The sequence below is a fragment of the Nannospalax galili genome, unplaced genomic scaffold (assembly GCF_000622305.1).
Source record: "Nannospalax galili isolate Female #2095 unplaced genomic scaffold, S.galili_v1.0 scaffold307, whole genome shotgun sequence".
Classification (NCBI taxonomy): Eukaryota; Metazoa; Chordata; class Mammalia; order Rodentia; family Spalacidae; genus Nannospalax; species Nannospalax galili.
Window position 1 is genome coordinate 4574048 of NW_008359625.1, and position 14565 is coordinate 4588612.

General features: G+C 42.7%; 1 protein-coding gene across 2 annotated transcripts in view; it reads right to left on the minus strand.

Annotated features, from left to right (window-relative positions):
* Positions 1–10266: 10266 nt before the first annotated feature.
* The window catches only part of Zc3hav1 (zinc finger CCCH-type containing, antiviral 1), a 58213-nt gene continuing 53914 nt past the window's right edge, over positions 10267–14565 (minus strand). For both annotated transcript variants that reach the window (XM_008823482.3, XM_008823483.3), the window contains exon 13: positions 10267–13852. In XM_008823482.3, the coding sequence (XP_008821704.1) occupies positions 13590–13852 (263 nt within the window). In that variant the 3' untranslated portion in view covers positions 10267–13589. The remainder of the gene's footprint in view (positions 13853–14565) is intronic.

Genomic DNA, 14565 nt, shown 5'->3' on the forward strand with positions numbered 1-14565 from the left:
CCACAAAGGATCCGGGAGAAGTTTCAGGGATGGGCCACCGGAAAGCAGGCCCGGCGGGGGAAAGAAGGTCCCCGAAGGCGGTGGCTGGCCCGCTGCAATCCAGGCCAGGACCGCGCTTATGGAGCATCCAAAGTTCGGGGGTTTGAGGGGAGACCAGGGGCACGCATCCTTGAGACTGTTGCAGGTCCCGGTGAGGGCTGCAAGGAACCAGTGATGATAGCTCAGAGAGTGATGATAGCTCAGCCCCACCACCTGATTGCGATCTCTAAAACCCAAGGTGGAAGGAGAGAAAAGGCCTGACAGGTGCTCTCTGACCTCCACATGACACAATTACGCCTGCACTCCAACACATCATACATAGATACACGTACACGCAGACACGCACAAATAATAGTAATGCTGGTAAGGTAATAGGAGGTTGGGTGCGGGCCTCACTGAGGAGGTAGCCACTAGCCACGTGTGGCTGCTGATCGCTTTTGAAATGTAGTCAGGCTCAATTGAGGTGATATCGTTGAGAAACACCAGTAGATTTAGAATGAAAAAAAAAAAAAAGTAAAATATCTCAGTTTAGGGGCTGGGAATGACGCTCAGATGGTTCACTGCTTGCCTAGCATTAGCAAAATACTGGGTTCTATCCCCTAGGCTCACATAAACTGGGCCTGGTGGCAGATGCCTGTAATCCTAACACTCAGAAGGTTGAGGCAGGAGGATAAGGACTTTAAGGTCATCCTTGACAACACATTGAGTTTGAGGCTAGCCTGGGCTACATGAGACCCTATTTTAAAAAATTGTCAATTTTATATGAATCATATGTTAAGTGGATACTATTTGGGATATATTTGGATAGTAAAATGTTGTGACAGTTCTACCCCTTTCATTTACTTTACTAATCTATTATGAGAAAATTTTAAATTACATAAGTGACTCACTATATATTTCTCTTGGACTGCACCCATCTAGACCTGTACATTTATTAAGCATCTATCCATTTTTCTCAGCACAGTGTTTATTTAGTGAACATTCATTGAGCAGGCTGCTAATGTAGTAACAGTACAAGGATGAATAAGGCAACAAGGGGCTCAGCCAGCTTAATTGCTCATCTTATAAGGTACTTCTGAACACTGAATGAATTGATGACATGTAATGTAAGGCTACTAAAGAATTTTCAGCTGGAAGTTGATGTGATCCCTCTGCCTAGGTGTCTTTGTGGACATCTCTGGGTCATTCAGTCTGGTCATCAGTGTGTTCTCTTCAGTCAGGTCCTGGTAACTACCCTGTCTAAAGTAGATCCCTGGTCTCTATGTGGAACCATGCTATTAATATTTTTCTTTCTTCTTTATATGTTTGTGTGTAGGGTTCATGCTCATGAAAGCAGGAATTGTCTTTGTCTTGCTGATCTTTGGATTCTCACCACAAAAAAAGGGTCTAGTGACAGAAGCAGAGATGGACTGTTTGGGAATATCAACATTAAAGAAGCAGGTGGAGGATGTGAAACATCTGATGGGAACTGTCAGTAGCCCCTGTGTCTCTTAGGCACTGGACATCTATACTTGGACTCTCTGCCTAAGGCCTTTTTCAGCAGAGACTAGGCTTGACAGTAATAGAGACGCTGGAATACCCAAGGGACTCATGCCTACAGGAAAGAAAGTGCTCACCTAGGGATGTAAGAGAATTGATTTGAGAATTGTTTCTAACCAAAGACATTTGAGATTTAACAGATGCAGAAAGGAGACTTCTGGGAGATTATCTCTCTGAAAACAGAAGCGTCTAGAAGGAAAACCATCCAGATTCCCTCTCGGGTTGTTTGTGGAGGTAAAGAAAGAAGAGAGCCTGGTAGTTCACACCTGTAACCGAAACATTCAGGAGGCTGAGGCAGGAAGATTGCTGTGCATTCAAGGCCAGCCTGGGTTGCATAATGAGTTCTAGGCCAGCCTGAACTATAATGTGAGACTCTGTCTCAAGAAATAAAATAGTGAAAAGATATCCCCACATCTGCTTAGCCAAGCATCAATACAAATTTCTGTATCTCTAATGCATTCCCCTAGAAACCATTGGTTCTTCCCATAGGAGCCATTTTACCCGCCCCCCCCGCCGTGTCCTATTTATTTATTTAGAGACAAGAGACTCACTATGTAACTCTCTGTTTCCCAAGGGCTGGGATTACAGGCATGTGCCACTATGCCTAGCTCTCTTCCTTATTAAGCTAAGTATATAAGTCCTTATCTTTGGCTGTCTAGTGAGTTGCTTCTTTTGTGCATTCATATATATACAAACTCTTTTTCTATTGTCAGTTAAATTTGTGGCAATACACACTCACTGAACCCAAGAGGGTTTTCCTTCCTAACAATGGGCAGATATACTCACTTTTTAGTCTTCCTCTATGGAACAACTTGGAAGTATATGTTCAATAAAGGTTCCTCAATGGAAATGAGCCCCAGTTACCCAGGCCAGATCCTATTCTGCTCCTTTCCCCTTCCTAGTTACCTTGCAAAGAAACTTTATTATTTTATTTTTATGTGTATGAGTATATTGCTTGCATGTGGGTAGGTGCACCCTTGTCATGAAATGCCCACAGAGGATCCCCTGAAACTGGAGCTACAGATGGTTGTCAGTCACCATGTGGATGCTAGGAATCGAACTTGGGACCTCTGCAAGAGCAACCAGTGTTCTTAACCACTGAGCCATCTCTCCAACCCCTAGAAACTGCATTTAGTTCTTAACTGTTTGTTTCTGAGAGAGCCCAACCTAAGATGTAAACTGAGAGGTTGATTCTTGGGATTACCCTCTGAAGAAACTGCTCTCAATCTTTGCCTCTGAAAGAATCCAGCCTGAGATACAAATTGAAAGATAAAGATGCAAGTGAGAAAGAGAGGTTAGAGGAGAATGAGAGTCACATGGTCACACAGAAGAGAGAGGTTCAAGGAGAAAGTGGTCAGCAAGGTAAAAGACTGTCAGGAGTTTTCCTTCAAGGACACTGATGATGCTGAAAAGGCAAAACTAACTCCATTTTGCTCTAGCTGACTTTTGCTTTACCCTGTGTTTTTGCCCAGCCATTCCCACTGCAGCCAGCCAGGCAGAACATCTCATGCGGGTAGTTTCAGGAAGTACATTGTTTCTGTAATACTGGGAAACTTGCAAGTAGCCAGGTGGCACGTCCCTCCCAGCTATACCTGTATCTCTTTGGAGTCCATTGTTTCTGTAATTCTGAGAAACTTGTTTTTTCCTTATCGAAACTTCTTGTTAACTCAAAACCTCTTTGTTAACTGACCTGCTCCTGGTTTGGTCTAACTATGGCAATCTGATTATGCTATGGTTATTGACTTTGCCCCTGGCATGATATAATTGGGGTTTTAAACTTTATAAACCCTGCCCTGCTTCTCCTTGGGGTCAAGAGTTCTTTGGGGCATTAGCCCCCTCTCTGCCTGCTATTAATAAAGAACTCCTATTTGACCATCACTGTGTGGTATTCTGTGCATCATGCTTGGTATTACAATGTAGGCAAGTTTATGCCAGATGCTTAATGAGGCAGATTCCATTGGTTAAAGAATGAACTGGGAGATGGATCAGTGGATAAAGCACTTTCAGTGCAACTGTGAGAGATGGAGTTTGGATCCTAAGAACAGATGTAAAAGCCAGGCAAGTATGGTGGCCACCTGTAATCCCAGAACTTGGGAGGCAGAGACAGGGAATCCCCAAAGGCAAGCTGGCAAGACTAACAGAATGAGAGAGCTCTGGGTTCAGTGGGACCCTGCCTGAGTAAAGTGGAGAGGAATGGAGGAAGATGCCCAGCACCAATGTAAGGCCTCCACATGCACATGCATATGCATCCACACACACATGCACCCACACACAGGAGAACACACATAAACACATGCATTTACACACAAACTTCCAAAATAGAGTGAAAAGGTCCAAGAACTAAGACTGCTCTAAAAAATGTTATCTGAAATGTAAAGTAATGACAATTAGAGGCAGACTGGAGGTTGTAGGAAGCATTTTGTTATGGATGAGAGAAGCACAATTATGTATATCCATGGGGAGTGTCAGCAAGAAAAGAAAGCCAAGACAGTGGGAAAGAAGAATGGTAATTCAATGGATGAGAACTGAAGGGAGATCCCACAAAACCTGCCTGACTGCTTATAAACTCCATTCCTGCAGATGGGCCTTATTGGAGCATTGCTAGGCCCTGTTTCAAAATATGGTCCCAGAACACACCACCCCTAATCATGAAGTGATTCCTGTTGTGCAAACAAGTCCTTCCACCAAAAGAGACCCTTATGAGAACAGTGCAGACCCTAAGCCCCTTACAAGACATTTCATCCCTATCCAACCACCATAACTCTATTTCCACATACAAACACATTTAAACTTCTCTGCCACTTAACTGGCATGGCTGGCCAGCTTACCGTCCCACTTGCCACCCTTCATTGACTATAATAAAAGTCAATCAGGATTGTTAATGTTGATTGCTTTCTTTTGTACCTGCAACTCCTATTTCTAACAAGGACCAAAAGGAGGTGTGAGAGGATGGGATCCAATGGGAGAATTCACCTTAGATGAGAGGAGAAGCACCACCTACGTTCACATGAGAGGAAAGGAGGCAAGATTGTGTGCATATGCACAAGTTTGTAGGCTCGATCTCAAACTGAAAAGGAGCTGAAGAGATGGCTTAATTGGTAAAGCACTTACTTCATACACATGAGAACTTGAGTTCAGATTCCGAGAATCATTGTAAAAAGCCAGATACAGCAGTACATGCCGGACAGCCCCAGCACTGTGAGATAGGAGCCAGGAGGACCCCTAGAAGCTCAGGGACCAACTAGCCTGGCCTGTGTGGTAAAGCTCCAAACCACTGAGGCCCTGTCTAAAAAAGAAGGTAGAGTTGGGGCTGGAGAGATGGCTCAGCCGTTAAGAACACTGACTGCTCTTGCAGAGGACTTGGGTTTGATTCCCAGCACCCACATGGCTACTACAAACCGTCCTTAACTCCAGCTCCAGGGGAATCCGAAGCGCTCTTCTGACCTCCATGGCACTGCACTCACATACATGCAGGCAATACACTCATACACATAAAACAAAAAAACAATAAAATATTTTAAAAAATAAAATAATGAAAAAAGAAGGTAGAAAGTAGCACTCTTTTAATCCCAGCAGAGACAAGGTGGATCTCTGTGAGTTCGAGGCCAACCTGGTCTGTATAGTGAGTTCTAAGCCAACTGGGGCTACAAGGAGACCCTGTCTTGAAAAGAAAAAAAAAAAAAGGTAGAAAGCGTTGATACCCAAGCATCGGTACTTGAGGCTGTTGTCTGATGTTTTCATGCTCACCATGCATGCACATACCTGTGCCCACAGGTGTACCCACACACAGGAATACACAAAAATATGCACATTACAAGAACACCTAGAAAAAATTCTTCTCAACAACCTTTTCAAGCATAAGACAAGACCAAAGCTGGGTAGGAGAGAAACTTGAGACTATAAGCGATTGACAAGATTTACTTGTGCAGATGGGTACAATAGGAGTGAGAAAATGTTCACTGTATTGTCAGTGGAAGGTCTTACCAAGATCGAAAGTCAAGGCTATATAGCAGCACTCATATAGCAGCTCTGGGATTCTACCTAAAAAGATTCAGTGGATGGGAGCAGAATTTGGTTGAGCCACTGTTAGGTTTTGCCAAGTGGATAACACTAAAGGTCAAGGGTTCTAGGTGATCAGAAATACTAACTGAGAGAGTAAGCAGGGGTAAAGTAAGGCCTTCTAATGTGGACTCAATACCAGTCTCCTCCAGGGAAGTTCTAGGCTTTTGGTGCTAGAGTGAGACTGCTGAATTGTCTGACTTCTTAGACTGAGCAGCTACCAGGTTTTCTGACTAACCAGTGTTCAGACAGTCCAGCCCATGTTGTGTAAGCTAATTTAATACCCATACATATATGTATATTTTATTATTTTTATTTTATGTGTATGAGTGTATTGCCTGCACGTATATGACTGCACCCATGTCATGCAATGCCTCAGAGGTCAGAAGAGGGCTTCGGATTCCTTTGGAATTGGAATTAAGGATGGTTCATAGTTGCCATGTGGGTGTTGGGAATCGAACCTGGGTTCTCTGTAAGAGCAGTCAGTGCCCTTAACCGCCGAGCCATCACTCCAGCCCCATTTAATCCCCTTTTATTACACATAATTGTATTATGATGTAAACATACCACACACCATGCACACATTCTATTGGTTCTCTTTCTCTAAAGAACCCTGCCTAATCCAGGTTTTGGTACCAGGAATGGGGTTCAATATAGGAGAGGGCTCTGCAGCAGGTTCAAGCTCTTCCATTTGAGCTGTATGATCTAGCAGACCCGATGGTACTTTAGGTGTAGGTGGCATGGAGGGATGCTGTCAATTTATTATTTTTATTATTGGCAAGCCTTCATAGGTGTATCACAGTGGAGGCCCTTGGGATTTGGAAGTGAGACCTTGCCATCATTTTAGACCACTGTTCTTCCTTTGAAAGGCAGCCCTTGATATGCTCCTGGGTCTTAGAAGAAACTAAATGCCTGACAATGGGGCACCAAATGACCACGAAATCTGAGCTGCCCATCAGGAATTAGGTGTGTTATCTGACCATACAGTTGGATGTTTACAACAATAATCTATCATCAAATGGGAGTGTACATACACGATCAGGCCCCAACAGGTTCTGAAGGAGCAAGTTATATGAAGTTTCCCTAATGCTTATGGTTCCTATTTCTACTACAATATCTCCCAGCATGTACCTGTGGCCTCATGTGGTATATACTATGATCAGTTGACTGATACAAAGATATAGGGACTGGTTTATAGACAGTTCTATATGCTATATAGCCACCACTTGAACGTGGACTACTACAGCATTATAACCCCTTTCTGGGACATCCCTGAAAAACAATAGAAAAGGGAAATCTTTGCAGTAGACGGAACTTTGGTCAGTGCACATGGTTGTGCATGACCAGATGTGTAATTATATACTGATTCATGGAGTGTAACCAATGGTTTTGGCTGTGTGATCAGGGACTTGGAAGGAACATGATTGAAAATTTTGGTGAGAAAATATTTAGGGAAGAGGTGTGTGGTAGACCCCTCCAAAAGGACAAAAGATGTGAAGATTTGTGTCCCATGTAAACACTCACCAAAGGTGACCTCAGCAGAAAACTTGTTCAGGTAGAGAAGCTGGGAAGAGTAATCAACTGCTTGCCATATAAGTGTGAGAACCTGAGTTCAGATCCCTAGCACTCTTGTAAAAAGCCAGGTGCAGACTTGCACATCTGTAGTTCCAGTGCTGGGGACCCCCAGAACTCATGTAAAGGCCAGATGTAGTAGTGTGTCTGTGATCACAGCACTCCTACAATGAGATGGGAAGTGGAGGCAAGAGAATCCTGGGACATCCACAGGCCTAACAGCCTGGTGCACACAGTGGAGAAGAGACCTGTCTCAAAAAAGGGGAGATGAGGACCAAGACCCAAGATTGTTCTCTGACCTCCACATGTATGTTGTAGCACATACCAACTTGCACTTACACACATGAACATATACATACCACACACAAATTTTTAAAAGATAGTTAAAAACTGTGTCATATCAGTCAGCTTTCAGTTATTGTGACAAATATCTGAAATAAATAAACTTAAAAAGAAAATTTTAGGGACTAGAAAGATGACTCAACAGTTAAGAGTACTTGCTGCTCTTGCAGAGGACCCAGGTTCTGTTCCTAGCCCCACATGTCACCTTATGACTTATTAATTCCAGTTCTAGGAGATCTAGTGCCTTTTTCTGGCCTTCTTCTGGTCTCTGTGGGCATGCACGTGGTACACATAAATTCATGCAGACACACACACATACACATAAAAACAACAAATAAATAAATAAACTTTTATTTTGGTTTATTGTGGCTCAGTTGGATGGGTGGGGGAGGTTAGCCCATGACCAACTGACTGTTTTGTGCTGGACCTGTGGCAGCACAGTACATCATGTTGGAGCACATGGCAAAGCAAGTTGCTCACGTAATGTTGGCCAGGAAATAAGGGAATAAGACCAACATTTCACTACTCCCATTGAAGACATGCCCCTGATGACCTAAAGCTGAGGCACCACCTTAAGAAAGTTTCCAGAACTTCCCAATACTGTCAAGCTGAGGATCAAGCTTTTTATTTACTTATTTATTGGTATTTTATGTATATGAGTGTATTGCCTGCATATGTGAAAGAGCACCTGTGTTGTGCAGTGCCTGAGGAGGCCAGAAGGCGTCAAATCTCCTGCAACTGGAGTTACAGACGGTTGTTAGCCACTATGTGAGTGTTGGGAATCAAACCTGGGTCCTCTGCAAGAGTAGCCAATGCTCTTAACTGCTGAGTCATCTCTCCACCCCCACTCCCCACCCCCGCCCCCAGGATCAAGCCTTTAACACATGTGCCTATAGGGTCCGTTCCAGATCCAAATGATAACATCTATGGTGTTATGAATGAATGAATGAATGAATGAATGAATGAATGAATGAATGAATAGCAGTCATGTGGAAGTGTGTGGTGGAAATAAAAGATTCCAGAGCAGACTACTGGGGAATGCGGAGCTATGGCAGACAGGGAAGCATTAGCTATCCGAGACATTTATAAGGGAACGGGAAAGGGAAACAGGAGGTTGAAGTTTGGTAAGCTCTTTAGCATTGAGACTTTAGGACTTAAGCAATTCCTTGGGAGGTTTCCTATGCCCTGCACTCTGATTCTAAAGCTTATGAACCCACTGCATTCCTTTGAAGCATTCACTGCAGGATGGAAGGCACAGAAGTGGTTACTATTTAGTTTTGCATGCACCAAATGCCAAACTGAGAAGTATACCCCAGAAACCAGATAATAGATGCTATCAGGAGCCTACTGTGACAAGTGAATGAACACAGAAAAAGTAATCAAGGGCCTGAGAGATGGCTCAGAGGGTAAAGGTGCTTGATGCCAAGCCTGACAACCTGAGTTCAATCCCAGAGGCCCGCATGAGTGGAAGGAGAAAACCAACTTCCACAGGTTGTCCTCTGACTTCTACAGACATTGCTGTAGCATGCATACACCCTCTCCCTATATACAAATAAATAAATGTAATAAATTATAAAATAAAAAACTTCATATATCTGTTCATTTGGTTTGATAGCATTTTTGTTTTGAGTGTGGGTGTTTGACAGCAATGACTGTATTATGCCTTATTTAAGTTGAGGTCTAACTCATGACAAGTTTTACCTTCACGTCATCAAATGTATGCAGCTATACACATTGCTCTCCTGCCCTCTCTCTCCATCATCCACAGCTCTGTCATGAAAGAAGAATGAGTAGAGAAGGGACTCTTTTAAAAGATAGGATCTTGGGGCTGGAGAGATGGTTCAGCAGTTAAGAGCACTGACTGCCCTTGCAGAGGACCTGGGTTCGATTCCCAGCACCCACATGGTGGCTAACAACCATCCACAGGTTCCAGGGGATCTGAAGCCATCTTCTGACTTCCTTGGGCATTGCATGAGTTGGGTGCACTTACATACATGCAGGCAAATGCATGCATACACATAAAATAATATAAATAAAGTTTCATTTACCCAGTCTGTCCTCACACCTGACATTTATGTAGCTGAAAATGGCTTTGGACTGATGATTCTCCACCTTCCAAGTGCTGAGATTATAGGCATGTGCCACCACACTTGACTTTATGTAGTGCTGGGGAATCAAATCCATGGCTTCATGCATTCTAGGTAAGCACTCTACCAACTGAGCTACATCCCTAGACTCTAAAGGTGTTTTTTTCTTTTAAAATATTTTTTATTTTTATCTTATGTGTATGAGTGTATTGCCTGCATGTATGAAAATGCACCCATGTGCAATGCCCACCAAGGTCAGAAGAAGGCATCCAATCCCCAGAACTAGAGTTAGAGATGGTTGTTAGCTGCCATGTGGGTGCTGGGAATCAAACCCAGGTCCTCTGCAAAAGCAGCCAGTGTGAGCCAACAGGATGATTCTACATATAAATATGTATACTTTTGTGCTGTGGCCTAGCCCTGTGTCCACCCTTGGGATCAGAGGAGGAAAAGTGCATTACCAGCTTCTAGCCCTCCCCTCCCTAAGTCTGCAGTCCCAATATGTGCCAATCAACTGTGGACCTGGCTACCACCACTTCTGCCTTGCCTACAAAGTCTGGTGTTTGCAGTTGACTTATGTTTTCAGAGATACCCACAAGTAAAGCAAATAAAAGCAAATGAACCAGATTCATTCATTTTTAATTTTTATTGAGCAAGCAAGAAGAAGCAGTAAAACTCAACAATTTTGTTAACAAGATTCATCCTTTGCACAGTGCATCAAGCTCTTAGGGAGAGTGGGCATCAGGCAGAGCAAAATAACAGATGCACTCAGAGCTTACATTCCAATGCAGATATCAGACAGTATCAAATTGGACAGATGCTAAAGACAGACAAATCAAGGCACAAAGCATTTTTAAAACCCAGGGTTTAGAAGGCAAGGATCTGACCTATTCTATCGATATATAGAATGGAAGTAAGAAATGACTTACTCCAAGAGTGCTAGTCATGAACTAGGTCAGTGGTTCTCATTGGAATAGACCAGGAAGTGATGGTTGTTGGTTTTGTATCTGAAGATGATGGCCGGCTCTGTGTAGATGCAGCCCAAGGCAGAACACGTGTCCTGCAGTGTGTGGATGGGTCAGTCTCACACACGAGTTGCTCTGCACCTTGTACGATTGTCTAATGTCCTGCTGGACATGGATGGAGGACCTACAGCTTGTCCGAGAGAGTATACCTCATGTGTTTCCTCTGAGACAATTTGTAATTTGTCCTGCCTTATTATCCTTATTTCAGTTAAGGTAATTCCGCCCCTTTCTTTACCATAGACAGATAAGGTCTGATATGGCCTACCCTAACACTACTTCATTCCGTCACCCTTCTTTTATCTTTCACCTTCCTGTATTTCATCTCAGGAAGTTGGCCCTGCTGGACTCTTAAGCCCAAACCTCTTCATAAAAAGTTAACATCTATTTCATGACTTATAGCATAGTCATGTATAAGCACTTACATATGAAAATTCATTGTTTTATTCCAATGTTCTGACCTTCTATGTTTCTATTATAATACAGGTAGGGCACTAAATTACAGGTAGGGCACCCGTATGTGTAGATTCTATTACCTATGAATCATCTCAAGTTGGCAAAGAGGGTGTTATTAAAGAAATCTACTCTCTGAAAAGAGTACACAGGCCTAGTAGGATCTGTGGTTGTCTTAACCACGGGCGGGCGGGGGAAGGGCGCCACTGGCATTTAGCATGTGAGAGCCATGTACGCAAACATTTTGGGGTACGTTGGGCAGTTCCTCACAATAAGAAATTCTTTTGCGCCCTATGCGAATTTTGAATGTCTCACTGGACATTCATATACGACCTACAGCTCGTGTGCAGGAATATATCTCTTCATTTCCTCTGCTTCGACGATCTGAAGGTTCTCTTGTATCTTTATTTCAATGAAGGTTATTTCCTTCTTACCGTGTACTCATACTGTTAACATATGCAAATAGCTGGTTGTACCATTGGCTTTTACTCGAATGTCCACTCGTGTTCCCATGCTTCTCTGAATCCACAATAGCCTCTGATTACTTTCTTTTATGCTCATATTTAATCACTTTAAGTGTAAACAGCTGACGGCTTCATTATGTCTTAGTACTGTAAAGCTGTGCCTGAGTTATGAGCCTTTTTCCCCCTCTTCTGTTAAAATTAATTTTGATTGGTTTTTAATTCATAGAACTATGTGTAGAATACATCACCTCTGAATTGTTCTTTGAAGATTAAATAAAGCATATGTTACAAAAAAAAAAAAAAAAGAGTTGAGAACCACTGAACTAGGTACAAAAGGCACCTGGTACTGAGAGGAGACCAGGATGGTTTGTACGCAGAAAGCAAAACTGGACTTGGAACGACTCAATGTGTAAAGGGATAGGGAAAGGAGCCTGGGAGAACTTCTGGCTTACTGCCTATAGACCTGGGATCCAGGGGTACTGTTTACTGGGAGAGGGACAGGGTCCTTTGAAGGAGGCAGATAGAGTGCTCCATTTTGGACATGTTCAACCAGAGATGCCTGAGAAATAGCCAAGTAGAAGTGTCTAATGGGCAGTCAGATAAATCACACCTCTTGCACCTCTACAGTGTGAAGGTCAAAGTCAGGGAATGAACACTCCAAAATGGAAGCTACCATGAAAAAAAAAGTCAGTGAATGAAAAAAATCATTTGCGGCAAATGCTCCAGAAAAGAATCTTACTCTAAAAAAATCTCTATACACTGTTACTGGTGGAGACCTTTAAAGTGAAGGAAGAGCGAAGCCTTTTGTACCAATCTAAAACCTGACTAATAGAAAAATCAACAGTGATGCTAATTAACTACTAGCATTGCCTGCTGGAAGGAATATAACAGGAAATAGTGGCAACTGGCATAGAATGTTGAAAAAGGAGAACTGGAAGAAAAAACCTGACTCAGATAAGGAAAGAAATAAATGCTCTAAAAGCACATCTGCTATATTTTTAAAACAAAGCCCCTTTGCAGGTACACGGACTGTGTGGGACACTGTTTTCTTTGTGCTGCTTTTGTGGTCAGCAGCAAACCAGTCTTGCCTCCGTAAGAGGCCTGTCCTTCAAACAGGGCTGGCCCTGCTCCAGACAACTTGGTGAACCTCATCTATCACTGCAAGCAAATCCAATAGCAGTCAGGTTTATCAGTCATTCTTGTATGACTCTGGGTATTGCAACTTAATCCTACTAAAATCCAGATGATTTAATGAAAGCCCGACCTGTAAAAAGCTTTCTCTGTGATCATGTTAATTCAAATATAAATGTCACGAGCCTAAATGGGCAATTAACCCCAGATGGTTGCTTTTCTCTGAACTATACTTGATGGCTCTTAGTATTATATTTCAGAGACACAGCATCAATCCCACAGAGTCTGGCTTGTAAGTAAACGCAAAGGTGTACCTCTGATCAATTTCATCGCATGATAATGTATGGTATTGCATACTGTATCCGTGTCTGTCAATAGCATTTACATTGAACTTTTAAACTTTTTTTTTTTTTTTTCCTCAGCAAGTTTTCCTCCCAGGGCTGCAATGTCTTATGTCCTTATTTCGATAGGCATTATTACATTTCTCTCAAATGTCCCAAATTAATCTTCTTTCAATTTAAACAAAACCAAAGCAATGCTACACAGTAAAGACAAAGAATGATGAGAAAGGTCGAAGTTAATTATAGACAATATAGAAATCAGCCCGACCAGTGATGGTAAGACCACACAAACTTTTCAAAACACTCAGGTGAGCTTTAAAAAATAGTGCCACCTGGCTCTGGTCCCCCGAAGGATTGACTTCATCAGGATGGGGTGCAACCTGGAATACAAATTTGGGGGCAGCAACATTTGAGAATTGCTGATTTAAGACATTAGGTAATGCATCAAGGAAATGTGAAAGTATAACTATTATCTGGGGTGACTGATTCCTAGAAGTGAACTGAATGGTTGTGCCATCCTTGATAATGCCTAATGCACCGTTTCTAACTAATTACACAGGCTTTGTCTGTATCTGAGTATTCAATCATGTATGCGGGGTAAATCTGATCTTTCTCAAAGATGACAAAGACCGAGGGATTCAACCTTGTGTCCACACAGCTATCATATAGAGACGGGAGGCTAGTATACATCTTATTTCCTTCGATGAAATCTCCAACCAGGACTCGGGCTACAAACATAACAATGTTTCTGGCATCGTATGGGCAATTTTTATGGGAATAGATGGCTTCTTTTGCAAAGTAAATTCCTAGAAAAAAAAAATCAGAAAAAGAAAAAGGTAGCATTTTTATCAAAGAACGTGGCTCATAGTTATACAAGAGACTCAGATGACAGGGTAGAGTAAACATTTGTCAACAACACCCTACTGACACTATGACACTTAATCCTTATTGTCAATAGAACTGCATTTCCAATTGCCTAGAAGACCTCTAGAAATGTCTTTGATAGGTTTTCCAGAGATGTTCACAGAGATGAGAACACCCACCCTGAATGTGAGTGAACCATCTCAAGGGCTGGGAGACCAGACTGAGTAAAAAAGGAAAAGGGAGCCAGGCATGGTGGCACATGCCTTTAATCCCAGCACTTGGGAGGCAAAGGCAGGCAGATCTCTGTGCGTTCAAGGCCAGCCTGGTCTACATAGTGAGTTCCAGGACAGCTGGGGCTACAGGGAGACCCTGTCTCAAAAAGACCAAAAAAAAAAAGGGAGAAAGACAGGCGAGCACAGCATTCATCTCTGCTTCTGCTTCTGCCTACAACTATAATGTGACCAGCTGCCTCACACTCTTGCTTTTCCCCTCCATGATGGACTGTACCCTTCCAACTGTGACCCAAAATAAATCCATTCCCCCTTAAGTTGCTTCTCGTTGGGTATTTGACCACTGGGACAAGATAACTAACAAATACAGAAAAGTACCAAGAAGTGGGTCTGCTGCTGTCGTCATAAACCTGACCTGTGGTTCA